This window comes from Branchiostoma lanceolatum, chromosome 7 (genome assembly GCF_035083965.1).
Source record: "Branchiostoma lanceolatum isolate klBraLanc5 chromosome 7, klBraLanc5.hap2, whole genome shotgun sequence".
NCBI classification, from domain to species: Eukaryota; Metazoa; Chordata; class Leptocardii; order Amphioxiformes; family Branchiostomatidae; genus Branchiostoma; species Branchiostoma lanceolatum.
This window is the reverse complement of record NC_089728.1, coordinates 13,851,618-13,866,192: the sequence shown is the minus strand read 5'-3', so window position 1 is coordinate 13,866,192 and position 14,575 is coordinate 13,851,618. Positions and strand designations below refer to the sequence as shown.

Genomic DNA, 14,575 nt, shown 5'->3' with positions numbered 1-14,575 from the left:
ATTACCTCCCCAACCGAAGTCAGGTACCCTTTCACCTGCGTAGAGTGAGGAAAGTGCCTTTCCCAAAGGAAAGCCTTCATTTATGTCAGGGGGTTCGAACCCAGGACTTCCGGATTCTGGACCATAAGCCTTACACCCTAACCTTTATATATATTTACAACAACACAACGCCAACGCGACGCCTGCTGTAAAAGTCTTGTTTAACATTCTGGGTAGGATTCAGGATAAATGTTGACAACAAACTTTTGAAACCTTGTTGGCTTTACTGACAGTGACATAAGCCAGCTGCATGCGATAATCCATTTAACCCGCAGGCTTCATGATTGGAGCCGGTGGTTAATCATACCCTACACACACCCTCCCGTCCAACCAGTGGCGGCCAGCGCTTTTGAAACCATTTCTGCTGCTCTTTTATATATCATTGGTAATCTAGTCGACCTTTTTTGTACTGTTGGTCTGATGAATACTTATATATATATAATAATAAGACGAAAATTGGCGAACATTTTATGAGATTCATGTGGTTTTGTTACTCACTAAGACAAGAGTGCATCACAAGACACTTTAAAGGTCGGAACTTGTACGGAAATCATTCTGATACACGGCTTTAGCAGGTGAGTCTAGATACCCTCTGATTAATTAGTGGTGTACTTTAATTTGAAAACAATCTCTGATTGTTTAGTGTGGCATCATATGTATCTGACGGGATCGTGTTAACCTATTTTAATCTTCACCTACCTTGGGATTACATGTCTGTTCATAAGATGAAATGGACTATGATACGAATGTTCCTATTACAAATATTTTGTAGCAAAACACACTGAGCGCATGCACCATGTTGACAGATATTATCAATCTAAAGCACTAAGAACTAGGCTTTATCTGTTACCATAGAAGTTCGGCCGGACTTAATTTCGAACTTTGCACTTTCGTTTTGAATTTGTTTTTGCTACAATATTTGGCATAGCCTTTCTGTCACATAAGTTAAGTTGAAAATCAAAGAAAACAGTTGCAAATATGTGTGCCTCACTCTTTTGTCTTTCTCATACTTACCACACTTCAAACAATTCAGCATGAACTGGTGGCCTTCATCTACGAGTGTTCTGCTCGTCCTTGTTTCCTTTACGTGTGGTCAGCGAGATACGAGACGCCAAGCAGGGTCACCGGAGCCGCCCACAGTCTCGGCGGTGGCAGACAGAATATCACGGACTGAGATCAGCCTACAGGCCGGTGGTGGTGCGTTCAACAGTCCGGGCTTTCCTAACGACTATCCAAGTATGCATACTAGATACTGTCGATACGATCTTTAATTTGGTTAGTGGTTGTGATGTACCATTGTTTCGTGTAGACGACGTCTAGATTTCTCCTTAACACCCCAATCCCACTAGGGCGGTGACCTCGCAGGAACCACGCTGCGACCTAGAATTTACCAAATTGACAAAATGTCATAGATAAAAAACTAATATCTTACGCTTTTTTTTCAGTCATACTTTTACATTTTGCATGAGTGTTGGATTACACAAATCACATTTAGGTCGCACCGAGATCGTCGCGCAATCGCCGTCTTGTGGAATAGGGGCCTTATGATGAAGTTTTTATTATTTGGTCTCGATTACGTTACATTATTTCAATTCATCCTTCCTTGTTTCATAAGAAGTGTTGCAATATTTGTGAAACCTTCCCATGTTAGTTACAAATATTTTCTCTATGGCTCTTTTATAGACAATACAAACATCCGTTGGCAAATTGAGGCTAGCATTGACTACTGCATACGTTTGACGTTCGACCAGTTTGACGTGGAAAAGTCCGAGATCAATCCGAACTGCCCGTGGGACTATGTGGCGATTTACGATCGAGATGTAACAACCAACGGGGATGTTTTAATTGGTAAGACGGTTTTGTGAATGACTTATTCGCATGTGACAGAAATTTTGGGAAAGCTTTTCAAATATCTGAAGTCTGACTGTCGGCACAGAAGTTTCTTTTTCTTTAAATGTGTATAAATTGATCTACGTATAGCTTACTTGTGTTTTATGTTTGGACAGCTATGGGTGAAACGAATTTTTTTGTATCCTATTGATCAGGAAAATTTTGTGGGACAACACCGCCAGGACCTATCACGTCAGCCACCAAAACGTTGTCGGTAGAATTTGTGTCTGACGCAACAGTTCGCCGGTCTGGGTTCTCGGCGACATTCCATGCAGTGACGTCATGTGTAGGAGGACCAGGTAGGATCTGTCGTGCCTAATTGTTATTTTGCTTAATTTCTGATTTCATGGTTTGATAACTCGATGTAGATAAGATTATTTTTGTTCTCTTAGATAATAACAAGCCTTTAGGGAAAGTGGTATTCCTACCATTACAAGTTAATAAGCATTTATCCTTTAATGAATATCCATGTCTGTATCCTACAGAGGCAGGTAAATTACTCCTTCCCTACAATTCTTTCTTTTTACTTGTAGCGCATAGCTTCTGTTTTTCTGAAGCGTACATACATAGCTATCCAATGCCACAATTCAAAACACTGCTTGTTCTGTCTCATATTTCAAAACAAGCTTTTCCTAGTTTTTTCACCACTTAATATTATTACCTACCACATGTGAAACGTTCGTAGGATTTTGATTTTTTTTCCTCACAAAAAAAAGATCCACCTAGATCACCGCGTTGTTCCGACGTCCCGGACGAGTTCTACACCTACTGTAAAGACCTGGGCTACCAGAAAACAATAGGGCCCAACATGTTCGGTCAAACTGTCAACGAAGTTCTGGGTTCACAACAGTGGTCGGAGATGAAGGAAGCCAACCCGTCTTGTCACCCTCATCTCAGGCTATTCCTCTGCTCATTGCTGATGCCTCGCTGTCACATTACCATAAATTCCACTACAAGGTAGATCTGACCTTATTTTTTTTCAATTTCAATGTGCACCTTCTTAATGATATTGTAAGATGATAGGTCTAAAATGGAAGACGCACTGAGCCTGAGATCTTATACTCCTCTCTGAACAATGGCAAAGAGCAATGCTGCGATGTGAAGGAAACATTGTTGGGTAATGATATCTTCTTGCAGACGATGAGCATTGGTGGCTTCTTTAACCTACTTAAGTTTAACCAATCGTCTAAAGTATGAGCTGAATGTTGCTAACATTAATTGGCAATAAAGTATTTTGTTTCCAATGGCACAGAAGGGCGCGAATTCAACAGCAGCTACCTTGCCGATCATGGTGCGAAGAGGTTAAGTCATCTTGTCCATCAGTCTTCGCCAATGGCTCCTTGTTCGAGTCAACGAACTGCAATCTGCTGACCAGTAGAGACTGCGTCAATTTAGAATCCCATGAAGGTACTGTTCTTTTTTTTTCTTCTTTTTTTTTAATTCAAACCAACTCACGGAGCTTATGAACTGTTTTAGATAAAAACATTACTACTCATCAATCGTGCTGAACTTTCTTACATCTGACTACAGGATGAAACAGTTGCCAATTGCCAGACATATGTATGTACGGGTATCATGCCTTGGTTGTTAACAGAGATATTACTCTAAGTGTGCCTGTCTATTTAGTTGCTTGCTACCTTGTTTGTTTGTGTGTGTTTTTGTTTTGCTTGTCTAGGTTTCCGCATTATGTATTTCCCATTTGTTAGTATAGTTACGTTCACCGCAGAGTAACAGGATGTGAAGATCAGAGTTGCCAGAGTGGCAGGAAGTGAATTTCAGAGTTGACAGTATTAGCAATTCACCAATCTTGTGTTGACAGACATGTACATGCCTAACACTAACAGAAACTCCAGGTCAGGCGGTCAAAGGAAGAGAATACTAGTTCACGGGGAGGTATTGTCTTTGGTCTGCTTGTTTGTGTTTTTGCAGTTAGATATTTTCCATATGCTAGTCACGTTCACCATAGGGTGGCCTGAAGTGATCAAAGAACACAATCATGTAATGCTTGATAGAAAGTTATTTGCATAATTTGTGAACTTCAATTCAACAAGACGCGTACGAGAAACTATATATTGTTCCAGATTGCTACTACGGCAGGGGCCAGAACTACAAGGGCATGACGACCCTACCAGAAGAGAGTGGAAGTACGTGCTTGAAGTGGACGAGTTTTCTGTCTGCTGGTCTCATAGCCAAGTTCAACTGGGCAGACCCGCGGGAAAACTACTGCAGGAACTTTGCTCTCGGTAAATCTTACAAACCTCAGTGCATTTACAGCTCTTTTTGATCATATATCTTCCTCAATATCACAGGTAAAGTTCGTTTTTGCATGGGGAGGGAGTGAAATATGCTGTATGTGCTCGCAAATGTTTCTTTCTAGTTCTATTCTAATCTTTATCAATGAAGGCGCCATTTGTAATTATGTGCTTGTGCCTTCTTCACTTTGTGCAGGGAGTATAGAAGAGCCATTTTGCCTGGTGAAAACTGTGGCAAGTGGCAAAGAGCTAATCACCATGGAGCCATGTGGCTTGAGGCCCTGCAATGGTCAGAAAACCTCTTGATTATTTAATGATTTGGTTTATTTCGTATCATTACAAAATATTACAGTTTCGCAGAGCACGCGACGTTTGCACTGAATTGAACTGGGAATACATTGGATTGACTCGTGACATTATTAGCTTCTTAAAATTATTTACAATTGCTTTTACTTATATACGAGATTTTCAGAAAAATAAAAAAGGGTAGTGACAGAATATTTCATTGTTTGTGAGCTTCTACAAAAATATTTGTGAAGCTCTATACGGCACTACATCAATGCCGATTTGATATCTAATCTTTGATATGTATATCAAAAATATGAAACATGTCCTTATCCTTCTTAATTTGTTGGCTGTAGGTGATACTTTGTGTTATTAACGGTATATGTAAGAGGAAGGTGCACACGATACGTGAAACGGAAAGCTGTACAACTTGAAAGAAAATTGTCAATTGTTGTGCAAGTCAGCCAGTTAGCTGCAAAACTAATCATTTGAATAAATCAGTTAATATCTATATCCAAAACGAATATAACACCATGGAAATAAACATAAACACATGAATAATCTTGTAGCTAAGATAGCAAAAGAACTGTATCTTCAGTATCAATATCAGAAATTTCGATGATTTCTTTGAATACAGCAATCGGTTGCGGCGTTCCTCCTGACGTGACGTTTGGGAGCAGAAGTCCCGTGAAGACCTTCTACCTTCCAGGTGAAAAGGTGTTCATCACCTGTAACAGGGGCTATATCCTAGAGACTGATGAGGACATCAGGATAACATGCACACAGAACGGCACGTGGAGTAAAACGGACATCAGATGTTCAGGTATGCTACAATAAATCTGGATAATGAATGCTTCATACACATAGATGTGTTCATACGTTGAAATAAACGTTTCGTCATTTCTCCCATTTCATTATTGACTTACTTTTCTGTCGGGTAAGTGCCGTTCACTGATATTAACATTTATCAGATGGATGTGATTGTGTTGGTATTTCTATGTGAGGACAGAAGTTGGGTTGGTCTATTTCTGCAAAAGGTTGATTTGGAACAGATCATTTTTGCTTGAATAAGGAGTGAGGTATGCTGTATTTGCTCATAAATATTGTATCATTAAATAAGCCAATTATTTTCTGTGGTGCCGCCACGGTAAAAATGTTAGGGTAAGGATAGATGAGATGAGACAGCAAAATGGTTGAAACAATTAAGTTGATCTATGTATTGTTGTTTCCCAGCTGACTACAGTTTGCAGTTGTCCCATGTGCTACTTGACGCAGAACGCTACTCATCTAGGCTTCCCCCCAGCACGGGACATGTTAATGTCACCTTCGAGGCAGCAGTGGTCGAAATAATTGACGCAGTAAGTTCACAATTGTAATTTGAATCTTAAAAGAATTTGTGAAAAAGTGTATTAAAGAAGTTTCAGCGCTTGATCATAATCCATCGTATTTGTTTTTGCATTTTTATCTCTTTTGACATAAATGTTTTATCAATGTTTTATCATAATTGTTAATATCGATAGTAAACATTTGCAATGTAAGACAATACAATTGATAAGCAGATTTTGTCATAAGATTTCACATTTTCTGGCTTCTTTTCTGTATTTTGGCAGGACGAAAAAAACGAGCACATGTTCGGATCCATGGCCTTCCGTCTGGTGAGTTCTGGTGAAGTTACACTGCTGTTCACACCAGCTATGAGCTATAAACAATACACCCGCTAGAATCACGCCATGCTTTGCCAAAAAAACTCGTGAATCTAGAAAGCTCTCTTTTATTGTCTTCGAGCCTAAGCATCAGAGTGTAGTAAATGAATTAATCAGGCTTGTCATCTAGCTGCATGTTTGCTGCCTTTCTTCGGGTAATAAGCAAAATGCCTCCTTGAGACTTGCTGACTACTTTGCATATTCATAACGTTAAAATGTATACTTTTTTGTTGTTCACTGCTTTTCCGGAATTTCAGTGGGCTCGTTTCAATGTTCATGTTTGTTTCTCGGTCGTTAATTGTTAGTTTTCTTGTATTAAATTGTAACTATATAATTTGGTTGATCAGCGTTGGAGAGACAGCCGCCTGTTTTGGACCCCTGTGAAGTACGGCGATGTTACTCAACTGGTCATGACCACAGAGAACGTGTGGATTCCTAACATTTACCTCATGAGGAAGTAAGTAATGTTCACAATGCACTACAGACGTATAGTCCACTTTGGATCTTTAGAAGATAGTGCCAAAACATACATTTGTTTGTCTGAACCTTTATTCATTCATGAGAAGCTCAAATCGGCCTGCAGGTAGCTTTTCATTGATGTCATGAGGGAAGAGGGAATATGTACGGGGTCTTAGACTTGCGAGTGGTGAACATCATTGTACTGTGTTGAGAAACTATTGTACTTGGGGTTTTTTGCTAACAAAACCATTCAACCTTTTCCAAATGCTACATTCCTGCATATTTTTCACCGTACACAGTGGAGATGCCAAGTTCAGCAAGTTCCCCTCTGCTCCAGTGATAGTCACCAGTGATGGTGAGGTGGAATGGGACATCATTGATCTACTCACAACAACCTGCGATCTTGGTAAGCTATCAAAGATAGACATAGAGTCAATATGATAGCTATTCTGAGCACTAAGTACCAATGTGAGGGAATGTTTCTAATCAGTCCAAAACAAGTCACTATTAGGAATCATGGTAAAATGTTGAAGAAATAAGTAATGACGATGATGCTGATTTTTCAGGATAACGATATGGTGGAGATGACAGAGATGCTGCTAGTGACGAAGATGTAAACAATATTTGAGCTAGCTTTACCACAGTTCATAAGATGCTACGATGCGTTGTTTTCTTCATCGTTTTTGTTTGTCAAGGATCCTTTCCAAAGGAACAGTGGCATGATAACAAAACCCACTCCAAGACGATAGGATTAAACACAACGATCTTCACATTTGATAAACGTTCACTAAATCAAAGCCTTTCTCTCACTTGTTTGCTCCTGTGTTTTTTTAGATCCTAGGCTGTTTCCCTTTGACTCCATGACGTGTCCAGTGTGCCTGGGAGCGACAACAAGTGTAGAACGGTTCAACTGTCCGGACCCACAGGACGATAGAAAGCCACCAGATGCTATGACTTACATAGAACATTTCATGAAATGTGGTGATCAGACGGAGGAAGTTGTGGACCAATGGAACGCAAAATGGACGGTGCGGATTTTATCTGCTTGTAGGTAGATGTGAAGAGCATATTTTGTAAAAGGGTCTTTCCAAGAGTTGCCAAAGCAACAGCTACAGCAACATTTTTTTCGGAACAGTTACAAACATTCTGTATTATCTTTTCATGTGCAATATCTTTATCTTGTAAATATAAGACTCTAGAGAAAAGCACTGCATTTTTCATCGTCATCTGGATACAATCTTTGAATAAGCATCTTTGCAGCATACACATGGTCTTGTGAAATTGTACTTGTGTTTGGACTTCTCAATTAGGTACGTATCATATGGCACATTCTCTTCACCAGGTTACAGTTGAAGGCGGAGTGTTTGGGCAAGGCTGCATCAGTGTGACGTTTGACCGCATCCCAACGTACCACTCTTGTACCACTCTTTCCCCTGTTATCATCCTCTCCATTCTCATGTGTATCACATTCACTCTCCCAATAGACAAGGTAAGTAGATTCCGAGGTTAAGGCTCTTTTAAGAATACGAACTTAAAAGAATGTTTTTAAAAATGACAGAACATAAATAAAATGGCTCTTAACATGTTCTAATTACGCGTATTTTGGTATCATAAAAGCCTTATGTGGTATCAAGTCATATGCACAAAAATATCAATATTAATTTTGAAAACTATCATAGGATTTCAAAACCATTTCTCACAAATGCTAAAGACAGTAGCAATTTGTAGTAAAATGAGATATGATAAAAAATCAGTATGATTCAAATCTGTAGTACTTAATAGGGAGATCGTGTGTCCTTTGGTGTCACGATCTTGCTGTTCATGGTGGTGTCTCTGGTCTTCATCACGGAGGTTCTGCCGGCTAAGGGTTCCATGCCTGTTGTAGGTAAGGTGTCCTATTCCACATCACACACCGTATAGCTACCATACAGTGTACGTATTCTCGCTCGACGCTTCTGATCGTAAAATAGGCAAGATTTATACTCACTAGTAAATGAAAGGCTATTGTTACCGATGGTGCTTTTCGTAAAACAAAACTTGTCGACATCATTTTTTGATAGTTCATGAAGTAAAATGTTATCTTATATTGGCTGATCGGTGATCTGAATATATAGTATATATATAGTTTTCAGAAAGATCAAAATCAACCTCTTATCTTTCCCTTGTCTAACTCCAGCAATCCTGGTCGTTGTATACATGTGCCTGATGGGGATATTTCTAATCGTCACCGTTGTGGTCATCAAGCTCAGCTCAAAGGTAGGTCTACAACTTGATCATTCAAGTTCTCTCTCTCTCTCTCTCTCTCTCTCTCTCTCTCTCTCTCTCTCTTTCTCTCTCTCTCTCTCTCTCTCTCTCTCTCTTTCTCTCTCTACCCAATCTCTAATCTGCCACTCTTTCTATCTCTCTGCCTTCCTTTCTTTCACTCTCTCTTTCTTTCTTACAACATTTACAGAGATTATCCATCGTCTGGTTCTTAAGAATGTTTGTTTCTGTCTCCTTCAGGAAGGTGACCTCCCACCTCTCGTTAAGAAGATCTTCCTCCGATATCTGGCCAGGATTGTCCTTCTACGTGACATGACGAAGCAACATCATGGACATACATTGAATTTCCTTAAACTTAACGTGGACGATTGCGAGATGGTCAACGTTACAAAGAAAAAGACAAGGTGCGCACCTGTGACATATGTAGTTATTTGCGACATATGTGAGTGACATTGATATTGATATGTTTCTGTATACTTAGTCGCATTTCACTACAGATGTGTTGCTATTGTTGAACCACAATCAAATTCAGTGTGTTTCCAGACGTCTACCAGCAATTGACACTAAACGTAGTCTGTGACCATTCGTCAAATTACATTCTTTTATTTCAGCGCTTTAACTCAAACATCTGACGTTGAGATTGCTAAAACTTCGAAGGGTGAAAGCAAAAAGTAAGTAATTAAGGTCCAAAGCCATATCTTTAAGTCGCCTACTTGTGTACAGGTCTACTTCAAACCTATAAAAATAGTATGAAAATGCAATAGCTATGAGTCTAAATCTTCGGTTATCCACAATCAACATGTTTTTATCACTTACAGCAAATCAACACAAGCAGATCCGAAGAAGCAAATGGAAGTATTAGTGAGTTTGAGGGACACCATCAGTGACCTGGGTAACGCTGTGAACAAACTCGCAGTCTCTGGGCCATCAAAGAATGATGACAACGAAGATTCAGTAAAAACAGACTATCAGAAGTTGGCCAGGGTATTAGATAGAATATGCATGGCTCTCTATATCTTTGGCCTGATTATATCTATTCCAATTATCCGATTTTCCGCATGAATGGGCGATATGGTGAATCAAAAATACGAAATACATGTATCTATATCAATGGTTCATTGACCAAAAGAGAATGTCCAGAGGTGGCAACCAATTAGCTGAATTGTTTCATGGACGTAACAATTACGAGATAAAAGCAGAACAAGAAAATTAACATTTATACATGTATGAACGTCGAAATTAGTATGGATGATACTTTCACAACTTGCTAATTCGGGAAGGGGAGAGCATTTTAATGCTCACGACTAATCTTACCCAGGATTCATCATACGGAAATACAAATTATAGGACTAAAAGGAACACAATATAGCTTTCTATATCTATATCTATATATAGATATAGATATAGATATGCACAATACGACACTTACTTTATCTTTTGCTTTGGCAACAGTTTCCTCCAAGCTTTGGCAACTCTTTGGCAGACCCTTTTACAAAATATGCTCTTAACATCTAACATTATCATAATGTTACGGGTAGCTGATCTCTCCCAACAATACTTGTCTTGAAGCCCCTGTCACACTAGGAAGGTTCCCGGGTCGTTCTTTGATACGCGTATATCCGAGCACGGCGAATGATGCAGCTTCTTTAAAGTCCGCGCTGATCCCTACTGACTCTGTTGTGGTCACCTTCAAGGGACTCAAAACCTCCTGGAGCCTGTTCATCAGTTGTCTTGAGATGAAATAAACAAATATGGGTTAAACATTTCTCAATAATGATGTACTTTTTATGCATAAAGATACAAAATAGAAAATAGCCAGAAAATTCACTTTTATGTGCTAGCAAAAAGGTCAACATTGAATATTCTAGTTGAACATTCAAGTTGATTTTGATGGTAAATAGCTGATCAAATTGTTTGAAATTGTCATATAAATGTTTACATAATCTAGTTTTCTTGCTAGCAAAGGTCCTTTAGACTTCGCCTTAGAAAGATAACCAGGCTTAAGATTACGACCATCCATATGTGAATGTGAGATTTACTACATCAAGCATGAAGTGGTTGCAATTTTGTAAGTTTGCCGTACGGTTGTACCTGTTATGGCTTCCTCCGCCACTCACTAGCACTTCATCCGGTCGTCTCGGTAGAAACGTCCTGTAGCTGTGAGCTATAGACTGCACAGTCAGCTCTAAAGTGGTGAAGATATGTAGCAACCTTTACAACCTGATGTCTCATCTAAATTTCTGTCTGTGCAGTATGTGTTCTAGTCTGTATAGACTGTTTGACAGTAGTAGTTATATCATATCAACGTGGTCTTTTTCAGCTAATCTTAGTACATGGGTTGAGGTTGATAGTTTTGTTGTCGATGTGATGCCTTATATGAAGTTGGTGTGTAAGTCTTACTGTTGTAAGATGTTTCAATGGTTATAATGCTTAACCTCTTTTGGTGGTTAGTTTTCAGTAAGATTACACTTATATGGAGATAAGATCAACACATTTAACAATGGCAGTTGTACAAATAAAATAGTACATCAGATGTTAAAGATGAGTAATTAGAGTCCATCATATTGTCAACATTCCATCGGATGCATGCCTACTCTGTGTTAACGTTAGGCTATTATTAGTATAATATTGTGTCAACAAATCGACATGTACTTCTGCATGGTGGAAAAACCAATCAGCAAGCATTTACGAGTACATTGGTTCACCTATATATGGATGATTGGTATTGAAGGTGTCTATCTAATAAAGTATGCTTGCTAACCTGTCAACGTTGCCATAATGTCCATGTCTGACAGCTGTGCATATCTGCAGTCTTTGATCCTGTCTTGTAGATACTCCTCAGTGTACAACTCTCTCCCAGTAGACTTGGGAGGCCGCTTCTTGAAAAACTCCTACTTAGCAATGTTTAAGAACAGATACAAAATATATCATATGTGTGAAATACAGCGTTAAAGCGTGTTTTAGACAAAGTCTTTATAGACTTGAAATACGTTTTCAGTAAGTATAAGCTTAATTCTTTCTTGTCTACTAATAAAGGTTTCCGGTGCATATTAAGATTAACGAATAGTAAAAGAATGTCTAAAAATGTAAGTCATTACACTCAAAAGGAGTACACAGAAATAGGATTAATATGGTCACCTGTTCTAGCCATTTTTCCACCAACGGTGTATGTATCCTTCCGCCTCTCGCAAGTCTACCGCCATCGTCGTGAGGCTTGTTGAACAGCAGCCGCGCAGCCATGTCTATAAGAACGTTTCCAGGGCCGGTGTCGAAGCCTAGAACCTAAAGTACAAATTGTAAACAGCAAACGCTAAAGAGTGTATTATCACACACTGTTTCCCATATTTTTTATTGATTAGCCACAACTTTATATAATCTTGCTTGTATAGATTAGATTGAACATTTGTGGTGAACGCGTTTTAGAAATCAGCATGCAATTGTCGCAGCCATGGTTGTAATATTATGAATATTACAGGCAAATTTTTGTTTCATATAAAGTAAAAGGCTAGGCTTGAGGAGTGGCCTGTTTATCATTAACCAGCTGAAGCAATTTTACAAAGGCAACTAAAGAATTATTTTTCTTATCGTTTATTAAAAATTCACAAAAGTTTGTAAATAACAGACCTGGTCATGCTTTCCATTCTGAGGTAGGTACGTCACGTTCCCAATGCCTCCGATGTTCTGACATGCTCGCGTTAGCCTGGGGTCCGTGAGGAGCAACCAGTCTACCATGGGAACGAGAGGGGCTCCCTGCCCTCCGACCGCTATGTCTGCCTTGCGGAAGTCACTTACCACAACAACACCTGTGTGTAGGTGACAAATAGGTAACTCCAGTCGGCCATAGGTCCATACATAAACAAGAAACACATACACACACTCTCAAGCTAAAACACACACGCTCAAACTCGAACACACACACACACACACACACACACACACACACACACACACACACACACCGTGAAAAGGCAAAATGATACGTTTCGTTTTACCAAGGAAACAACTTAACATTACATAATCATAATCTATATGAAATGTCAAAGCTGAGAAGAAATATATTCTAAATGTTTACAATGATCACCTGTCCGTTTTGCTATGACTGCCCCCCGGCCGAGTTGTACGGAGTACCCCAGCCTGGTACCGCCTGTTTCCGTGTGTTCGGGCGGTCTGTGGAAAACAGTCTGACCATGAGAACCGATCAACTCAGGCCTGGTTGCCTCTTTCTCCATAACAGCTACTGCAGTGTCTGCAAAAGCCTTCGCCACGCGATCGTCTAAATCGCACAGTTGTTCAACAGTAAGTCGTCCACCCGAGCATAAATTATGCAAATCTTCCTGCAGACGCCTGTTATATGGGTAGGTCTCGGCGACAACCTGCTGTACCTCCAAACGGTTGTCGCCATGTTCAATAATGTCTACCAGCGCTGCGTCGATACCATCTATGGACGTCCCACTCATAAGTCCTAAAGCCCGGGTTGTTTTGATGGTGCTTTCCATTGCAAAATACTTTGTCATGTACGCTCTCACGTTGACCTCTTACCTGATATGACCTTTGCTTTACCGACGGCGCCTTTGTTTACCTGGACCTGTTCATTCTTTAAAAGGTCAGTGAGGTGATTGCTGCAACAAGAAATGTTATCTAAGACAGCAGTTATCCTGATAGAATTCAAGAGCGTAGTAAAAAAAATCCCTAAATTTTCATTTTGCTGCTAGCTTAAAGCTGCAACAATGGGTGGTTAAGACACTTTCTTATTCTTCTGTACTTAGGACAACCCATCTACATTGGGTAATTTACAGATGCCCCCGTTCAAGTTTCAAGGTTCATCTACATTCATAGAATAGAGAAGATGGCGGGGAAGTTAACGACATATGTCCACCTAATTGTAACTTCTGCTGTGCTCTTGGGACAACGAAATACAGGTAAGGAGACAGTATGCACATACGCATACGTATCTAAATTATTCGAAATATACTTTCCCTGTATTTTCTAGTAAGACTTACAAAATTATACTGAACAAACTTTCTGTACTTAAAAAGGAATTCCATCATTGCATAATAAAAATTGTAGGGCATGAGAATATATCACAATTCTCTTTGAGGGCGTTTTTAAGCACCTTTGTAAATCAAGCAGAGGTTGGTGATTTTGCATATTTGGCCGTAAGCTGTTATTGGGACATAACCTACCGCGTGTTGCCCTGTTACCCAAACCTGGAGTTGGACTTTGGTCACGTAGAGCTTGTAATATTTGTATTACTAAATGGTTGATGATATATTTACATCGTACATGCATAAAGCTGAGAAGGACAGCTAAGTATGACACTTTCGAGTGCAACAAGATGGGAGATCGGGAAACGCTGTCGAGTCTTAATATTGTCAAATAGAATATCATATGTACCGAGAGAGGAACAATCGTGTGGGTGGGTGGGCGAAAAATTATCTTTTCAAGAGACATGACATATTAGAAAGGCAAAAAACGAGCTGGTTCGATATACGGTATACTTCAGTCTTGACTCCTTACGTTTTGCGACGCAGTACAATACAATGAGCAAATAATTTGTACACACATTTTAATGTGTGATATCCATTTCTGATGTTTTTTAACATCGATTTTGTCGCATAGTTGAAGTATTTCCGTTTTTCAGTATATAGTCAAAGTCCTTCTCCTACCATTACTACAACGTACGGT

The 14,575-nt window shown here is 39.5% G+C and overlaps 2 protein-coding genes across 2 annotated transcripts; one reads left to right on the top strand and one right to left on the bottom strand.

The window, feature by feature from the left end:
* Positions 1 to 6,618: 6,618 nt before the first annotated feature.
* LOC136438375 (neuronal acetylcholine receptor subunit alpha-9-like) lies at positions 6,619 to 9,952 on the top strand. Its single transcript, XM_066433144.1, has 9 exons — positions 6,619 to 6,626; positions 6,928 to 7,034; positions 7,463 to 7,656; positions 7,971 to 8,117; positions 8,411 to 8,513; positions 8,805 to 8,884; positions 9,131 to 9,294; positions 9,502 to 9,561; positions 9,709 to 9,952. The coding sequence occupies exons 1-9, from the start codon at positions 6,619 to 6,621 to the stop codon at positions 9,950 to 9,952; spliced, it is 1,107 nt and encodes a 368-aa protein (XP_066289241.1).
* LOC136439457 (anhydro-N-acetylmuramic acid kinase-like) lies at positions 9,478 to 13,427 on the bottom strand. The gene is made up of 6 exons (XM_066434905.1): positions 12,972 to 13,427; positions 12,515 to 12,693; positions 12,029 to 12,172; positions 11,652 to 11,781; positions 10,982 to 11,075; positions 9,478 to 10,620 (listed from the first exon to the last, which is right to left on the bottom strand). The coding sequence occupies exons 1-6, from the start codon at positions 13,402 to 13,404 to the stop codon at positions 10,419 to 10,421; spliced, it is 1,182 nt and encodes a 393-aa protein (XP_066291002.1). The 5' UTR covers positions 13,405 to 13,427; the 3' UTR covers positions 9,478 to 10,418.
* Between the last annotated feature and the right edge of the window lie 1,148 nt (positions 13,428 to 14,575).